Genomic DNA, 19,310 nt, shown 5'->3' with positions numbered 1-19,310 from the left:
TGTCATGACCTTGGAAGATTAGTAATTTATACTTTTCTTTTTCTTTTTAATAAAACATCAGACGTTTTGTATTGATTTGGTTGAGACATAATTCCTACGGTCTCCCCTAAAAATAGAAAAGTATATACTAGTATGTTTTTGGCTTATCTTTTTTGTCCAATAATTTTAGATCGCTCTCAATATCAAATTGATTTTGAATAATTTTACTAATTTAAAAAAAAACAAAAGCTTAAGCAAACAAGCATTTGCTCGGCTCGAGCACTTAAAGAGGTGTTTGGATTGACGTAAATGTAGTTTAATTATATTATATTTTTTTTCTCTCAATCAAAATTGTATTAATGGAAACGCTTCTTCTTTTTTCTTTTTCTCTTCCTCTCTCTTCTTCATGCTAGTTTTAAACCCATCTCCATTAATACACGACGGGTGTTGCTTCGCTTGTATCGAACGCATGTTGCTTTTTCATTCAATTTGCTTTATAATTTTATTTTATTTTTTACTCAAAAGAAAAGATATAGAAGAAAATGTGTGGGGAAAATGTTGCAATAACGGTGGAATGAGTTGAATTTTAAAAAAGAAAGAAAATGACGCAAAAGATGACCATTGAAAATTTTTAAAGGGACATTTTTGTACGATTATAACTGTTGTTGCTTTTAGATAGATATATTTGTAATGACAAAAACTCAAAAAGGTCATTTCACTTACCTGCTGTTAAAAAATAGACAGTACTTTAACGGCAACAAATCAGAGAGATATATTTGAAAACATCATGACTTTTAGGGTGCGTTTGGTTCGCATTATGAAAGATTACTAGGAATAAAAGATATCCGAGAATCATATTCCTATTCATCCTATTACTAAGAATGTGGAATTCCTATGTTTGGTTCGCACGGTAATATTAATTAGCCATGTTATTTAATATTACAAAAAATATACAATTAATTGATTTATTTATTTAATTAATTTTAGATAATGTTACCAAAAAAGGGAGAGAGAGTATAAGTTAGAGAGAGAGAGCATAATTAAAAAAATAGAAAGAAAAATATAGTCAAAATTAGAGGGAGTGAGAGAGTTGAAATTTTAGAAAGAGAGAGAGAGAGAGAAAGCTTAGCTTAGAGAGAGAAAAAAAAAAGTTGAATTTTAGAGAGAAAAATAAGTATAGAGAGAGATATAAAATTAGAGTGTAAAGACAAATAATATCAATTAGCCGGCGGGTAGGAAGAAAGAAAGAGATTAGACATATTATGATTACCCCAATTCATTAATATGAGATACCCACCCTCCCTCAAGGGAATGAGATTAGTACTTTGGGGTGAATCTTATTTCCAAGTGAATCCAATATTACCAACTAGATTACTTAGTGCGTTTAATCAAACACCGTCATAATTTTTTATTCCCATTGGATTACTAGGAATCTTTAAAAGATAGCGCGAACCAAACGCACCCTTATAAAAACAATATATGAAAGTTAAACTTTATAAAAAAAAATATATATTTCTAATTTACTATATTTATAAGAATCTTTATGAAATTAAGCCTATAAAATAATATTGTAACCATGAAACTTTACGGTGCAAGAAAGGACGAAAAAAGAAAGCATCGAGTGGGCCCCATCTTTAGTGGGCCCATTCGGCCATGAAATTCGCACGGCCGTAACACTCCAAAGTGTATCACGCCGATGCTCCCACCCTCCTCGCGTCACCTTTTGTCACTTTTGTTCCCCCGCATCACTTCCATGTACCCCTTCTCGCCTAATCCTAATATAGTGTGCAACATGTGAAGAGACAATGGAGAAATTTTTTTTTTTTTTTTTTTTTTTTTTTTTTTTAAAAAAAAAAAAAACAAAATTGTACAAAATTGTATTAGTAATTATTCAAATTCTAAGTTTTTTTTTTTTTTTTTCGTGCTCGACTTTTCCATTTTAATATTTCGCAACTGTAAATTAGTTGCCAGAATTAAATAAAAAATTATTTATGGCCTGTAAATTAATTTGTGCTTTATTTATCTCCTACTATAACAATTTGTCCTTTATAACAATCTAAATTCTAAATATCTAAGTTAGTAAATATTGCATATGTATATAGAGATATATTGGATGTTACTAGCTATTTTTTCCACCATTATAAGTGTAAGTGCTTAAAAAATTTAGATAAAATGATATCAAATTCGAATTTTTTGAGAATTAGAAATATTTTTAGAACTATTGAAAGGCCTAATTTGAACTACGGCTTATTTTGAAATTAGAATATCTAACTTCAATAACAAAAATTATAAATTTAAAAATTTTCTTAATAAAAGTAAAAAATTTAAGGGCGAGCAATTAGTTCACCCCTAGAATGAAGCTTTATGTTCACCGTATAGTGCACATTTTGCTCTATGTGGGTTATTTGGAGGGCCCGAATGTAAATAAAATATATAGGAAGGACAATAATATAATAATATAAAAGTAATGCTACTCCTATATTCTTATATTCTAAAGAGAGTAAGAGTTTATATATACTATAGTTAGTTAATTCGGATCGGCAAAAATCTGGAATGAGTATAATTCGGATAAAATTTTTTTTCTAATTTTTAAATTTGTTGAAAATACGGTTAAAAATAGATTTATTAATTATTCAGATACGTGATTTATCCGGATATTACACGTTCACTAATTAAAAATTCGGGATAAAAAATTCGGCTATTAAATTATTATTTTTCTCTCTCAAGATTTATGCTATTAGTATAAATATTTATATTTCTTAAAAATATAAGAATAAATAGCTACAGAATTAAGCTAATTAAGTAAAAAATTCGGAAAGACTTTTTTTTTTCTGTCTTGGACAAGGTGTTTGGAAAGGGTTTTTTTTTTTTTTTTTTTTGTATTTTACTCTTTTGGGCCAGCCGGCCCGCAAGCGCAGGCGGGCGCGGGCGCGACCCCTCTTTTTGGCTGAATAATTCGGCTTGCGCGTATAATACGCGAACAAGTATTTTTAGTCAAACAATGGCGTTTTTTTTCGAATTTTTTGAAAAAATATGAATTCGGCCGTTTAATTCTTTTTTTCAAAAATTCGCGAATAATTCGCGAATTAACGATCTGAACTAGGCTTTGTGGAGCAATAAAAAAAATTTCACCCTTTATNTTTATTTTAGAATAATTTTTTTTTATTAGTTCACCTCATTATAAACGAATGGAGTGTATATAATAATAATACACTTCTCTTCTTTTTTTCTTTTTCTTTTTTTGGAGCGTGTAAGTAGCATTTTTGTTACACCCAATAATTTTATATTTTAGTCCCAAAAATTAGGTGCAAGTGGGGCCTCATAGTTTTTCATAATATGAATATGCACCCACAGATATATCCAACAAGCCACGCTGGCAGGGGTACTGAGGGCGGGCCCCACCAAAGAAGGTAGAGTGGCAAATTGCCAAATAGGATTCCCTCCCTCCCTCGTCCTTCAAATCCTCTCTTTCTGCTTCGGATTCCAACGTATTACAGGTCCAGACAGCCTGTTCCCAGCTGGACTCCAACCATATTCCCCCTCCCCCATATCTCTCTCTCTCTCTCTCTCTCATCGCTCCCTGCACCTGGTGTTCCATACACATATTCACCCAGCAATATATTTGATGATTAATATTTCTAAATAAAAATAAGCGCAATAATAGTGCATGCATAATTGCATACGTAGTGAATATATATATATATATAAATTATTTTTGCAAAAGTATGCAGCAAAGCATTTTTAGGAATAATGGTGCATGCAATTATAGTGTACGGTGAACCTAACTTGCATACAATAATATATATAATAATATATAATATAATATATATATATATATATATACTACTAATACGTTAACTATTGTCCCGCCGTACAGCTCGTCTCCTGCAGCCCACGCACCTCACCCGTCCTAAGAAGCCTTTTTTCCTTTTACCGCTTTTTCAGATCACGCCATTTTAATGCCGCTCCTGTGACAACTAGCGTGCTAACACTTAATAATAATTAAAATATAAAAATATAAAAATATACTAGTTCTAAGTTCTAACCGAGAGGAGGAAGAGTTGCGGGTTTGGGGGGACGTGTCACGTGTGTGCGTACGTGTGGATCCGGGGCGGATCCGGTGCGGCACCAGCTCACACTCCAACCCCACGCCCCGCACGCTTCTCGACGTATCGCCAAAATATATATTATTACCTCTTCTTTAATTTATCAGTCCAGCCCGACTCGCCCATTGCCAACCTGGCAACCCCCTGGCCCACCTCCCTCCTCCTCCTCCTCGCACATTTCTTTCTTATACCCACCCCCACCCTTCTCCCTCAAAAATCCCCAGCCACAAACCTCCCCCTTTCCATTTGATTAACCCTTCATCGCAGCCGAGAAGAAGAAGAAGAGAAGCAAGGGGGAGAGAGGAGAAGGGGGAGGGAGAGGGAGAGGGAGGAGATGGACCCGTGTCCCTTCGTGCGGGTCCTGGTGGGGAACCTGGCCCTGAAGATCCCGGTGGCGGCGCGGCCCGCCGGCGCCGGCGTCCACCCCTCCGCCGCGCCCTGCTACTGCAAGATCCGCCTCAACAAGCTCCCCTACCAAACCGCCGTCGCCCCGCTCGTCCCGTCCGCGGAGCCCTCCTCCTCCGCAGGGGGCAGCGGCGCTCGCGGCGGCGTTCCACCTCTCGAAGGCGGAGCTCGACCGCATCGCGGCGAAGCCGTCGCTCTTCTCCGGGCGCTCGGCGCGGCTGAAGGTGGCGATCTACACGGGGCGGCGGGGCACCACGTGCGGGATGAGCTCCGGGCGCCTCCTCGGGAAGGTGACGCTGCGGCTGGACCTCAAGGGCGCGGAGGCGCGCGCCGCGGTCCACCACAACGGGTGGATCGCCGTGGGCAAGGACGCCAAGGGCGCGGCCCCCTCGGCGCTGATCCACCTCACCGTCCGCTCCGAGCCCGACCCGCGCTTCGTCTTCGAGTTCGAAGGCGAGCCCGAGTGCAGCCCCCAGGTCTTCCAGCTCCAGGGCTCCATGCGCCAGCCCGTCTTCACCTGCAAGTTCAGCTTCCGAAACCCTAGCGACTGCCACCTGCGCTCCAGGTAGGTACAATCAATCGATCTGCATTCGAAGAATATATTCAAAACACCAACCCCTGCAGCTGGATGGATGGATGGATGGATGGATGGGTGAGTAATTGATTATTGTCGATTTGCTCGGACAGATCGGTGGTGCAGTCGGAGGCGAGGGGGTGGCTGGCGTCGTTCGGGTCGGAGCGGGAGCGGGAGCGGGAGCGGCCGGCGAAGGAGCGGAAGGGGTGGTCGGTGACGGTGCACGACCTGTCCGGGTCGCCCGTGGCGGTGGCGTCGATGGTGACCCCGTTCGTGGCGTCCCCCGGGACGGACCGGGTGAGCCGCTCCAACCCGGGCGCGTGGCTCATCCTCCGCCCCGGCGACGGCACCTGGAAGCCCTGGGGCCGCCTCGAGGCCTGGCGCGACCGCGGCGGCGGCGGCGGCGCCTCCTCCTCCGACGCCCTCGGCTACCGCTTCGAGCTCCTCCTCCCCGACACCTCCATGAGCGTCGCCATCCCCCTCGCCGAGTCCTCCCTCAGCGCCGCCAAGGGCGGTAAGTTCACCGTCGACCTCACCGCCTCCCACGCCCACCCCCTGGCCCCAAAACACTCCTCCTCCTCCTCCTCTTCCTCTTCCCCCGGCTGCAGCCCCCGCGCCGGGAGCGGCGACTTCGGCCACGGCCTCTGGCCCTTCTCCCACTACCGCGGCTTCGTCATGTCCAGCACGGTGGCGGGGGAGGGCCGCAGCTGCAGGGGCAGCAGGCCCGCCGTGGAGGTCGGCGTGCACCACGTGGCCTGCGCCGAGGACGCCGCCGCCTTCGTCGCCCTCGCCGCCGCCGTCGACCTCAGCATGGACGCCTGCCGATTGTTCTCGCGCAAGCTCCGCAAGGAGCTCACCCCCTCCGACTCCCTCCGCTGATCCCCTCCTCCGTCCGTCCGTCATATTAATTAAGAACAAAAAAAAAAAAGAAAAAAAAACTCTTCTATGCGCCTCCTTTTCTGTTTTAGCTAATTAATTAATTAATTAATTTAGACTTAGTAGTAGTAATTGTGTGGTTAAGTCGCAATTGTACAGAATCGGCGTTAATTTCCTGTTGGTTTTTTTTTCGTTTTTTTGTGGTGGGATTAATTAACTTTTGGTGTGGTTTTGGGGTGAGGGTTTTAATTAGTCTTCTAGGTGTTTTTTGAAAGTCTAGAAGAGAGAGAGAGAGAGAGAGAGAGAGAGAGCGAGCGGGCGAGAGAGAGAGAGAGAGTGAGAGAGAAATATGGTTTTTCTCTCTTATAATGTTATTATTATTATAATCATCATGGAGTGTTTTGTGTTATCATTGCTATCAACAAATCTGCTTTGTTTGGATGTGCGTATTATTATTTTTAGTATTTATATTATATTTGTTTGCTTTTTCGTGAATAAGCCCAGTTGGTAATTTGCTTAGATGCCAAGATTAGAAGGGGGTTTTCCCGTTTCCGCCCCAAGATAGAGAAAGCCCGGACGGTACGGGCTCTTGTCGAGTGTTTGTTTGTCCTCCACCGCTCCGCTTCAGGGCGTTAATAAAAATGGATACAGCTCTTGTGGGCCCCACCGTGCACATGTGCTGCGGTTGGGAAAAAGCGGTTCATCTGTACGCATACGCATCAGCTGCTGCTGCTGCTGCTGATATAACCTTTCAATGCTGCGCCGAGTAGTACGAAGTTGCAGTGCTCACTGAGCTCTAGAACAGCTTTGAAGGTGAAGGTGTGGGGTTTAAATTTTAAATTTTTTAAATTTTTTAAATTTTTGGAATTTGAATTTAAATTTGAGTTCAGCTGTTTCTGATCGGAGGTTTATTCATGGATGGACCAGCGACTTTGACACATAGTTTGTTGTCCTTTGCTGCCCCTGTCAAATCGGATGACGTCCGTAAAATCAGAATTTTATATTTTTACATAAATTTAAACTTCAACGTAGATTTAAATTTGAAACGAAAGGACGAGAAATACTTCTTCTTAAAAAAAAAAAATTCAGGCTTAGAATCCACTCGCGCCAGAATTGCTGTTGCTTAAAGCACCTGCACATGCATAAGCGGAGCAAAATATACCAACATTACTATTCTGTGTTTTGCGTTGCAAAAACAGTGCCCATTACTGCAGGTGATTGCCACAATTGTGGACACTGTTATTAATAATAAGTACAGTATTATTATTATTATTATTATTATACATAAATTTAAGTTCACTAAACAATTAGTATTTGGTGAACAAGTAAAATATTGAAATAAAATAAGCTCTAATCTAAAATTCTTCCTTCTGTTGCAGTAAAAACTTTAATTCTTAGACAAATTTGATATGCCAGTAAAGAACCTTACGTGCCAAATGTAACTTTAAATTATTTGGGAATAAATAAATAAAATTAGAAGTCTAATGAAACTTAAATATAAAATTTTAAAATCGTAATATAATTTCATGATCAGGTACTGATTTGCACGTGAGTTTGGTAGAGGGTGGATCCTGTGTTGCTTTCAAATCCAGCTGCTCCGTGCGAACAGCAAGAATATATATTTGGTGGGACAAAATAACTAATTGTGATAATTAGCTGTGTCCTACTGGGACGTTTGTATTTGGTGAGAATAACAAAGTACTACACCCCCTTTTTTTTAAATATCTTTTTTTACTACTTAAATGCTGCAGTGGAATGTAGTTGTACACATTTAGCTCGAGATTTTGATACATCTCCAAAGAGAAATTTCATTGGCCCTAGTTGGATACACCGCTTTATGTGTCTCATCATTAATTATCATCATCTTCCTCTTCTTCGATCAGTTCGAATCGGTCACTTTAACTGTTAACGAAGTAAAAATTTGGCTATAAATTGAGCGTGCGAAATAATGATCATGAATTGATGATGAAGATGAGGAGGAGGAACGTGATTGACGCATGCTTCTCATGCAAGCGAAGAGCACAAAATTATTGAGGCCATTGAGTCGATAGTATTGTAGTACCGTAATGCTGTAACTTCAACAGGAATGAAAATTATATGCATGTAGATTCATTTTTTTTTTTTGAGAAATAGGTAGCAAGCTACCTGCTTCATTCATTAAGTAAAATGAATTAGGCATACATGATGGAAGCAACTGGGGCCTCCTGACCGAGCCGACAAAACATAAAAGCAGGAAATGAGGAAAACAAGCCCGTGCAACGGGAATCGTAAAACCAAACAAAACAAATTAGGACTAAAACAAAACAGGGGGAGACGAGAAAAACAAAATAAAAGGCGTAGTAAAAGAGGGTAAAGTGAGTAAAGATATAGCTCAGATTCCCATAGCGTCAGACCAGTCTTTGATGAGAGCGACAACTCGTTCCAGAGCCCGGGAGGCGTCGGGAGACCCCTCCCCGAAGATGATCCTGTTTCGCTCCGTCCAAATGACTCACCAGATTGTCGCAAGCTGTGTTAAACCGTTCGATCTCGCTCGGTTGTTTATGCTGTCGGAGATTTGTGCCCNAGGTAGAGATGTGCTCGAGAGCCCTGGTAGCATTGGGGAGGTAGTCGCGAAAGATAGTATTGTTGCGTTCCGTCCAAATGACCCACCAGATTGCCGCTATCTGTGTTAGACTGTTTGATCTCGCTCGGGTGTTTATGTTGTCAGAGACCTGGACCCAAATCCGCCGAACATCCCCCGCGTCCAAAACGGCCGCCCCGGTAACTCCCATTACAAGTCGAAGATATTTAACAAAGATGCATTCGGCGAATAGGTGGTCGCAGGTTTCAGGGAATGACCCACACAGCATACAATGCATGTCCACCGAACTCCCCCAACGAATCAATCTGTCCGCTGTAAGTAGTCTCTTGCGCAGTAGAATCCAAATGAAAATTTTTAGCTTGAGCGGAATTTTTAACCCCCAGAGATGATCATACAGTGGATCAATCTGACCTGCATCAGTGACGAAGTCGTAAAGGGATTTCACAGTAAAATTTTGATTGGCGGTCCATCGCCACTTTAGTGTAGATTCATTTTTATTGTCAATTGATTGAGAAATAAGAGAGATGTACATGTGTTTTGAAAAATTACTCCCAGATGAGTGAAAAATAAAAGCAACTTATTAATTAAATCAGTGTACTACTTTTCTCCTTCTTCTTCTTCCTTTTTCTTTTGAAAGGTTACGTACGTTAGTGATTCCATACTTCAGAACAAATTAATAAGGCTAAAGATGGAGTAATCTTCATCAAGATGAATGAACATTTTTTGTCGAAGAATCGTATTCACGTACGAACATTCTTGTTCTTTCTTTTTATTTGGTCACAGAGATAGAGAATTTTGTGAACCTTCCTTCCTGTGGGGTTCTTATGTATGGAAAACAAATTGTGTACTTCTAGATCTTGAAAGCTAGTTAAAAACTCGCGGCATCTTGTACTTTATTTGATGTTTTAAACGTGATCAAAGCCCAAAAAAAAAAAAAAAACATAAAAGAGATTGACGCAATATTCTATGTTGGCTTGCTTAGGAAAAGCTCTCTTGCTCCCTCTCCCTCTCTCTCATGTGTATATAAGAAAAATCTCATATAAAGTAATAAAAAAGAATTAAATGGTTGATACAAATTGTTGTGAAAAAGTGTATCATGTATGGATCCCAGGTCGGTTATTTTTTATTTTTTTTATTTTTTTTGTCAAAAAAACATAGTATGAATTGGGAAATAAAAGAATAGAAGAAAAATAAACAAAAAAACACACTCAGTAACAAGTAAGTGGTGTGACGCATATAAATGGGCCTAGCGATTATTTCGGCCCAATAACAAATATGTTATGATGCAGTCCTTGGCCCAGTACATATTTTGGGCCCCTTAAGCCACAAGCCCAAGCGCATTGATGTTGTTGGGCCCACACACAGATTCCTAGACAAATTAGTTTGTGAGCCGGGTCCACCACATCAGCCAAATGTCCTAAAATCCAAATGATTTTACATGTTTATGATCAAAATATCAAATAGTCACAAAAGTTAACAAATGCTCCTTTAAGTTATTGAAATGGATAATACAATTGCATCTGTCACAACGGTTTTAACGTATTCTATGAAGATTCTTTTTTTGCTTTTATTCCTTTTAATATTGTTATTGATTTCTAAAATCGCTGCTCTTGTTAACTATTGATTTTTTTTTTTGAGAAAAATCGTTCAAGAACAAAAAATTATTTAAATAAAATGAGACGATAGAGAAATAAAAAAATCTTCAAAAGAGGGGCACATGATACTTTTTTATTAGATAGATCTCAATTGACTGGCTGATAAGTTTGCATAGCTCGTTACAGGGATCCATCCATTAATTTAATTTGAGTTGTGGGTTTTCAATTTGCTAAATAAGTCCATAGTGGACCAGGATCCAGGCATTAACTTCTCTTCCTCTGATGAGCAAAACAATGAGACATTCACATCACATATTCACATGGCCCCTTGCCACTTGCCAGGTGAAACACTTTGCTTTTATATGCATGCTCCCTCATTTAATAACTCAAATAGGATCAAATTAAAAAGGGCACTTATTCTCTTCTTTAATTATAAAAAAAAAACCCAATTTAAATTCCCCAGCTCACTCCCACTTATTTTCTCTCTCTCTCTCTCTCTCTCTCTCTCTCACACACACACACACACACTGTTGGTATTTATCCTACTCTTCTTGTGAAGCTGCTCCTGTGACTGTGATTATAGCATTGGGGGCTTCGACTATAATAAGTAATCTCTCTCTCTCTCTCTCTCTCTCTCTCTCATTTTCTCTTTTATTTTGTTTTTTTTTCCTATACAAGTTGGGTTTTTTTTAGGTTTTTCTCCTCTTTTGTTCCTTTTATAATATGGTCTTATTAGATTCGATATTTTTATGCTTCTTGGAGCTGAAAAAGGAACATTTGCGATGTTGGTTTGTATTATTAGTAGGAAAAATTGGATTTTTCATGTGATTCTGGGGTTGGGAAGGTACCTTTTTACTGGATTTTAGATGGAGGAAATATACTGTTGCTTTTATCTTCTCTTTGCTCAGTATTTGGTGGTATATATGTAGTGCATTTCATTTTATTTCATTTTTGTAATCCTACTCAGGAATTATATAGAAGTGCAACAAATCTAAATTTATTTTCCACCTCAATTTCTGTCCCTTTTTTCTTTTTTTTTTTAGTTTGTTCTCTCCGATTTTGCGCGAATAATTATTAATTATTCCAATAATTTCATCCTGTTCTCTGCCCTTCCTGTTTTTGGTAAAAAAGTTATCTTTAATTCAGTAAAAGGAGCTAGTATTTTGTTATGCCTTCATGTTACATGAATCTTGTATGCTATTATTATCAATTGCTCCAATTTTTAATACAATCTTTTACCCTCTATATTTGTGATGTTTGTCACATTTACTGCTTCAAATGTGACCAAATTCCATGTTCTATTTCACTTTTCTTAGGCACATCTTGGACAAATACAACAAAGAGATTAATCCTGAAGTAAGGGGATATAATTTAGATTTCTCTTCTGTACCTAGATAGTAACATGTTGAGACAATCATCAAGTAGGAATCAAAGAAACAAAGTGCTCAGGGTGAAGCATGTTCTTCAGATGAGCCTACTGGTTGCTGTGTCCTTCTGGCTTTTGTATCAATTGAAGCACTCTTACGACAAGAAAAAGGCGTCCGTCGATGAAAATTTGGCGACTTCATCCAACCTTGAGGAGGAGCAGCAAAGATTTGTTAAATTAGGCCGCAAAGATCTGCCGGACAATGAGGAGGCGAATCTCGACGAAGAGCGAGAGAAGGAACGAGAAGCAGTTAAGCGAGTGATGGAAGAGGAGGAAGAGATTGGCGAGGGTGAACAAGTGAGAGGAAATGAGCGAGATGACGAGGAGAGGGAAGATGAGGGAGAAGACGCCGACGGTCGAGGCCGTGGAGAGGCTTCTCGCGTGGCTCGTGAAGATAGAGATCTAGAATACGAAGATGATAAGAGCGAAGAAAATGAGGAGAAAATGGAAAACGGTGATGAGAACGATGAGGAGAAATTCGTTGGAGACGACGACAATAACGGTGATATTGGTTCCACAATCGATGATGATACAAATTTTGGTGAAGGCGATGGCGATGGCGACGGCGACGGCGATAGCTCGTTGAAGAAGACTGTTCCGGATGATAACGCATCCACAAATGGTGTCGGTTCGAATCATAACGAATCCATTGTTGGGTTGGATGGGAAAGAGGGGTCTCTCAATGATCACCATCGTCATCAAATTGCTGCTTCTGACGGTGTCACGGATAACAGTGTTCCTCTTCAAAATCAGACTTTCAATTTGGAATCAATGGAAGAAGAAAAACATGTTAGTGTTAAGAGGGAAATTGATGAGGAAAACAAGCCGACGCTGAATAATCCTAGCTTTACACTTGAGCAAGAGGACTTTGGAGAGAACTCTACGGTATCTGTAGCGGCGAATGATGTCGGAGATGTAGATGTGAATAAATTAGTCGCAGATGCTCACCTCGATCTATCTACTTTACCTGTTATCCAAGGTGAAGTAGTGAAAGACGAAGAAGACACCGCAGAGTGATGGTATTTCCAAGGGATGGAGGTTTTTCTATCGCAGATTAGAGCTTGATATGTAGGCTTTTTACTTCTTTATCTTTCTCATGTTGAGGTTACAGAGAATGTTTTTCGCTGATTTGCACTTGATGAATGATGCCCACATCATATGCAATGTGTACAAGTAATTTTACACATCAAATGTTCTGCAAGAGTCGGCGAATTTTGATTTACTACTATCTTTTTGTAATCCATTGAAATGATCAACAAAGTGCTTTGTTCCGACAAACTGTTTAGTTAGGCAAAATCATGCCATACATCAGAATGGGCATATGAAATTCTTCCTATTTACAGCACAGGCTTACAGCCCTAATCTTTTCACACATGAATTGTAACAGTATAAGTAATTCACAAAATGATGCAGAGAATATATATACATATTTCAACAAGTATCATTCATACACTTGTACATAATATATGTTCCAACACTAGAGTCATTACAACTGGTATCATAATTCATACATACACCAAACTTCTCTCAACAGCAAAGTTCACTAAACTTTTAGAATTAGAACTAAAACAACAAACATGCACAAACGGCACTCGATCAATCGTAGAATGTTCCATAGAAAGTTCTTCCAGAACAAGCCCTAGAGAGCTGTGTTAATGGTCTGAATGCTTCTTCTTCATGCTTTCAAAAAGGCTATCAGGACCTGGAGATACATACATAACATCCCAAATTAATTGAAAGGGTTGGAGCATAATAACTCATAAGCCATGAATATGGACAGCTCAAGAAGGATTGAAAGAATAAACCTCCAATTATTAGAAGGGATAATGATGAGGATCCAACAAACAATCTTGTGAAAAAGTTAATATAACTATATGAAATACATAATCATATCAGAAATAACACAAATAAAAACCTGGTATTTGCATATGTACCCTTGAAAACCTCGATTATTTGCATGCATGTTCTATAAATAGTATATAATCACAAATATTAGGAATACATATGAAATAAGATCTTGCAAAGTTATATGCTGCAATCAATGGTCGCCGCAAATAAGCGAGAATTTCAACAGTAAGTGCGAAAAATATCAACTTTACAAAAGTTCTATTTCAGCATACTGCACATTCCATTGTGGAAGTAAAGATGCATCAAAACTAATTCTCATCAATCTGTTTGACTTGTGAAAACAAAAATTACAATTTTATAAACGATACACATCAGATTACATGTTTTCGTGGACAAAATGCCCATCAAAATCACTCGCCCCCTCAGTAAAAGTAATTTTAGTATCTAGTTCCTGGTTATAGCAGTTCTAACATAGTAATCAACGGACGACACAACATTTTAAAATATCATCAGAATACAAAAAATTATTAGCAAACAAAATTAGAACATTACCCCAAGGAAACTCTTTGTTCCGGATATGGAGATACGGGTACGGCTGCAAAAAAAAGGAAGAAAAAAACAAACCATTACTACCGACTCAAAACCCTACAATAATAATAATAATGATAAAAGGAAAAATCTTACAGGAGGATCCGGGTAGTGGTGATGACCCTTTCGAAGGTTATAAATGGTGAGGATCGTGCACGTTATAATCCCCGCGTACGTGATCTTCTCCCATTTCTCCGCCTCACCTGAGCTAGAAGAAGAAGATGATGATGACGACGACGAAGATGGAGAAGGACGAGTAGCGAATGAGTCGAAACCCTAACCCTAGGATCGATAAGAAGAAGAAGAAGAAGAAGGGGGTAGAGGGGTGGTGTTGGGTCGAGAGGACGTACTTGCGTCGTCGTGGTGAGCGGCGGAGGAGAAGCTCCGGCGAGGGGGGAGGCGGCGTAGCTCTGCGGAGGCGACCGAGGGCTTCGTGCGCGCCGCCGCCGCCGCGGCTGCCGATCGGAGTGCGGAGTTCGCCGTTGGCGTCGCCGTCGCTGCTTCTGGAAGCTTCTTCCGACTTCGTTCGGGTTCCTTTCGCGCGCTCTGTTCGCACTTCTTTTCGAAATCTCCAGAAGCCACTTGAATTTCTAAGTTTGAAGATTCACTAAGAACCCCTTCAACCATTGAACGTTTTGAATTATGACCCTGCACGGTTGATTTGATACGTTTTAGCTTCTTATTTTGTTAATTTAAATTATTTTTAATTATTAGAATTTAAATTTTTTTAAAAAAATTATTAGCTCATTTAGTTGTTGATTGTTAATTATCTTAACTACGAAATAATTATAATTATTAATAAATATTAATATAATCTTGTCAAATGTTTATGAAATGTTAAATTCAGACAAAACTGGAGGATATTGGATAGTTAATTTGGACAAAACTGGAGAGATTTTTAAAATCGCCTGCAGTTGAAGGGGTTTTCGTACACTTTAATCATGTGGAGATAGATAAATACATAACTATACAATTTGGAATATGATACTAGTGCCCACTAGCGTTGCTGTTGAGAATTCAAAACTCATTTTGATATCATTTACTGTATAAATCACTACTTGCTCAGATATTAATTATTGAGATAACGGAAACGTTCATATCGATTTATCACCATAAATACGACTTCTTAGTAAAAAACTGACCCAAATATAAAAAAAATTTACTAAGAAAAAAAGAGATACACGTCCCCTCCTCTCTAATTTCTATTAGAACCCTCTTTCTAAATCTTTTTATTCATCTTTTGTCTTTCATAAATTTAGAAGAAATTAATTTTATTATCTTTTTTCAGGCGCTCGTACATTCAGATAGTGTTTGGTTCTAGTATAATATAAGGAATAAGTTCTTATTCTCCTCTTTATATCCAAATGTTATTTTTAGAATAGAAAGATTATAATATTTTTATTAGAAATAAGGGGGAATAAGAATAGGGAGGGGGTTTTATTTTATTTTATTTTATTTTGTTTTTCTTTGGGTGTGTGTGTGTTCCTCTAGACTGGGTTTAGTTGGGCTAGATTTTAGCGAGTATTTTTTTCCTGGGTCGAGTTTGGGGATTTACTAAATTTTCAATACAATATAAAATTCCAATAAAAAATCATTAAATTTATTCACCAGTTGTTGTTGAAGGTTAGAATAAATTTGACATTAATAAATTTAAATCGGAAAAAATTTATTTTTATATTATTATTATTTTTATATTTAGATCCAATAATGTAGCCGGATAGTTTTCATAATACTATTTTTATCACTATTCCGAAATTTTTATTTTCTAAGAGGATTGGATGAAAAAAAAATTAATTTAATTTAAACTAAATTATATACCGACGGTTTAGAACTAATATAAGAAATCACTGTTAAAATATATTTTCATTGATATTTGTGTTAAGTGTTATAAAAATAATTATTACTACTACAAATCTTTTTTTTTTTTTTTTAGTATAGCTCAGGTTGAAGGATTCAGAACGAATTGAGGTACACTTAGGGTGTGTTTAGTTTGATGTAAAATAGGGTGAAAAAAAAAAAATTTGGCTGAAAAATAATTTGTGCCCGTTTGGTTCCACATAAAAAAATTTTTAGTGAAAAATAATTTTATATATTTAGATGAAAATATCCTCTTTTGTTTTTTGCCCAAGCGAGACGGAAAACGAAAAGTTGTGGAGCAAAAATTGCTGCTGACGGCCGCAAGGCTATTTCCGCCTTGTGGACCGTGTGGGACGGAAGTTTATAGTGGACCTCCCTCTCATTATATATATATATATATATATATATATATATATATATATATATANTATAAATATATATTTATTTTTATATAGAATATTATTATATAATATTTTATTTATAAATTTGTAATTATTTATTAATATCCAAATATATAACTCTTATAAATTATGTAATGTGTTTATTATAATTTTAAGTATATTTAATCTATAAATAAAAATTATAATAATAATATATATGATAATTGTTATATATTAATAATATATAGAATATATGATATACTGAATAGTTTTTTATCTATTTTTTTTTTCTTTCAACCAAATAATTATCATAAAAAATTATTTTTTTTCTTACAAATTAAATACTAAAGAAAGAAAAAAATATTGTCAAAATTTATTTTTTTCATAATTTTACGTGAAACCAAATCGCACGCCAACATTGCAGCAGCCCACGCGAACATTAAGAATGATCCGAATACGTGGCATTCTATATTCATGCAAACTATAAATAATTCTTGTCATAGATAACTTTTATTTGTTTTTTTTTTTATCATTCCAGTCCTGTTCGGAGATCCCTTATTTTACTTCTGCACCTTAATTCATCTTTTTAATGTGCTATTTCTTTCCTAAAAAAATAAAATACATAGCTAATGTTCATTTTCCTCCGGAGAAAGTAGATGCACTTGGCACGGAGGATGGATAGGAGATGACAAAATCATCAAAACCTTCGTTGTAAGCCAATGATAGGTTGCGGAAGTAGAGATAATCCGGCGACAGCTCCGGGAGCGGTGCTCGGCCCTCCAAGTACTGCACCACCAGCCGCATGCCCGGCCGTGCCTCCGGGTGCGGGTGCGAGCACATCAGACCCAGCTTCAGCACCATCTCCGCCTCCTCCCTTGCGTACTCTCCTCCCAATCCGGAATCCACCGTGTCGAGAATCGAACCCTCTCGCCAATTCTCGATCACCCAATCCACCAACATGAGTTGCTCCCCTTGCGGGCCCACGGCCAATTCCTCCACCGGCCTCCGCCCGCAAGCAACCTGTTGAATATAAAATATTAAAACGCACAACACTATATTAATTCCTTCTCTAACTAACAGTTGATATAAGATTGATTGAGAAAAACAGTTGTTTCATACGACCTCTAAGACGAAAACTCCAAAGGCGAACACGTCGGTGGCAGTGGATGCCCTCCCACTCCTTACAAGCTCCGGCGCGAGATAACCCATCGTCCCCACCACGTGGGTTGTATGCGGATCGATCCCGTGGTCGTACAGCTTCGCGAGACCGAAATCTCCCAGCTTGGCGTTCATCTCGCCGTCCAGCAGCACATTGCTTGCCTTGATGTCTCTGTGCACAACGACTTGCTCCCACTCTTCGTGAAGATAGAGGAGCCCCGCCGCGACCCCTTTCACGATCCGAAACCTTTGCGACCACCCGAGAGCAGGCTTATGATCCCGTCCATAGTGCAGGTACTTGTCGAGGCTACCACTGGGGATGAAGTCGTAGACCAGGAGAAGCTCCCCCTTGCGACGGCAATAGCCGAGCAGCTGCACGATGTTGCGGTGGCGGAGGCGGCCCATGCTGACAATCTCCGCCACGAACTGCCGCATCCCCTGCCGCGACTCGTGGGAGACCCTCTTCACCGCCACCTCCGCTCCAGAATTTGGCAATGTTCCTCTGTAGACCCTCCCGAAGCCGCCGACTCCCAGCAGCTCCCTCTCGCTGAACCCGTTGGTGGCTCGGAAGAGGTCTCGGTAGGAGAACCGGTGTGGCCCGAACTCCACCTCCCAATCCTCGCGAAGCTCCGCGTACTTTTTCCGCCGCCTCACCTCCGTGAATGCCACAACCGTCACCAGCAGCACGAACACTAAAGAAGCCACGGCCAGCCACAAGCCCAGAGTTCTCGACCTGTGGCGTTTGAGATTCGCGCGGGGGATCGCAGGCAGCTTCGAGTAGTCAAGGGGCGGGGCCTGAACGTGACCTACGCCCATGGCGAAGCTCCATCCGAGGACATAGTGTGACGACGTCATGGAGCCCGTTGCCGCGGAGAAGCCCACGTGCACGGGCAAGTCTAACAGCACGGCGGAGAGGTTGACCGTGAACGACATCAACGGTTTAGTAGGCTTCGTCGTCGGCGTTCCAATTTTGTTTATAGGGGAGAGCGTAACATTTAGCATCGAATCTATGCCGTTGTAGTCGACCCACACTTGCATGGCCTTGCCACTGATGAGGGTCAAGTTCCTGAATTCTCCGGTATTGTCCGCATAGTACCCGGCTGTTCGTGCTGCCTGGGACTGCAACCCATTGATGTCGATCCCGACGTGGTTGTCGTCGATGTCTTGGAACTCGGGGTTGAGTATCGTGTCGAGCTCGATGGCAACGACATGATTGGTGGCGTTGCCATTGTTGCCCGGGTTGAACAAGCCCAAGAACTGGGCCTGTTGGGCATTGGAGAAGTCTGTCGAGTGGGTGATTACAAAGGCGAACCCGTTGCCGCCGAGGTCGGCAAGCTGGGGGGCGATGGCGAAGGCGAAGGTGGTGGAGAAGGAGGGGATGCTACCGTCGGAGAGGTTGCAGCGGAAGCAGAGAGGGGAAGGGTGGAAGGCGTGGCCTTTTTGTTCAATAGTGTTGTTCGTTAGGATTAAGAGGCCATTGGAGGATACCGTCGCGATGCCGTCGAGGGTGAGGTTGGCTCGGGAGAATCCATTGATGGTGAAGTTTACTCCTTCGGTAGGAGAAGAAGCTACAAGCTTAAGGAGAAGGAGAAGATGGAGAAGGAAGAGTAAGGATGGAAGCTTTAGTAACATGGATGGGTAGCTAAAATAGTTAAGCAAACCTTGTAGTATAGTCTCAAAGAAGAAATGTTTGAGTAGAAGCTAATGTATTTATTTATTGCACAGTTAAATACCTATGGCCTTTTTGCAATTTCTATTAATAATAATAACAAAAACAATAATAACTTTTAATAAAAATTTTTGTAAAATAAAAATATTTATCCTCTAGTTTACTGTTTCTTAAAAAAATTATTTATATAAAAATATTTAAATAAAGTGTTTTTGTTTATAAACTATATATGTTTTATAAGTTGTAGTGCACTGTTTTCCTCGAATTT

The 19,310-nt window shown here is 39.7% G+C and overlaps 3 protein-coding genes and 1 pseudogene across 3 annotated transcripts; 2 read left to right on the top strand and 2 right to left on the bottom strand.

Moving 5' to 3' along the window:
- LOC109715202 lies at window positions 4,310–6,131 on the top strand (annotated as a pseudogene).
- LOC109715203 (mitotic apparatus protein p62-like) lies at window positions 10,606–12,764 on the top strand. The gene is made up of 2 exons (XM_020240102.1): window positions 10,606–10,723; window positions 11,433–12,764. The coding sequence occupies exon 2, from the start codon at window positions 11,519–11,521 to the stop codon at window positions 12,557–12,559; it is 1,041 nt and encodes a 346-aa protein (XP_020095691.1). The 5' UTR covers window positions 10,606–10,723; window positions 11,433–11,518; the 3' UTR covers window positions 12,560–12,764.
- Window positions 12,936–14,621, bottom strand: LOC109715204 (cytochrome c oxidase subunit 6a, mitochondrial-like). Its single transcript, XM_020240103.1, has 4 exons — window positions 14,329–14,621; window positions 14,075–14,181; window positions 13,943–13,985; window positions 12,936–13,244 (listed from the first exon to the last, which is right to left on the bottom strand). Exons 1-4 carry the CDS (start codon window positions 14,603–14,605, stop codon window positions 13,195–13,197), a joined length of 477 nt encoding a protein of 158 aa, XP_020095692.1. The 5' UTR covers window positions 14,606–14,621; the 3' UTR covers window positions 12,936–13,194.
- LOC109715199 (L-type lectin-domain containing receptor kinase IV.1-like) lies at window positions 16,698–19,032 on the bottom strand. The gene is made up of 2 exons (XM_020240099.1): window positions 17,338–19,032; window positions 16,698–17,235 (listed from the first exon to the last, which is right to left on the bottom strand). Exons 1-2 carry the CDS (start codon window positions 19,003–19,005, stop codon window positions 16,849–16,851), a joined length of 2,055 nt encoding a protein of 684 aa, XP_020095688.1. The 5' UTR covers window positions 19,006–19,032; the 3' UTR covers window positions 16,698–16,848.

This window comes from Ananas comosus, linkage group 9, assembly GCF_001540865.1.
Source record: "Ananas comosus cultivar F153 linkage group 9, ASM154086v1, whole genome shotgun sequence".
NCBI lineage: Eukaryota > Viridiplantae > Streptophyta > Magnoliopsida > Poales > Bromeliaceae > Ananas > Ananas comosus.
This window is presented reverse-complemented; position numbering and strand designations above follow the sequence as displayed.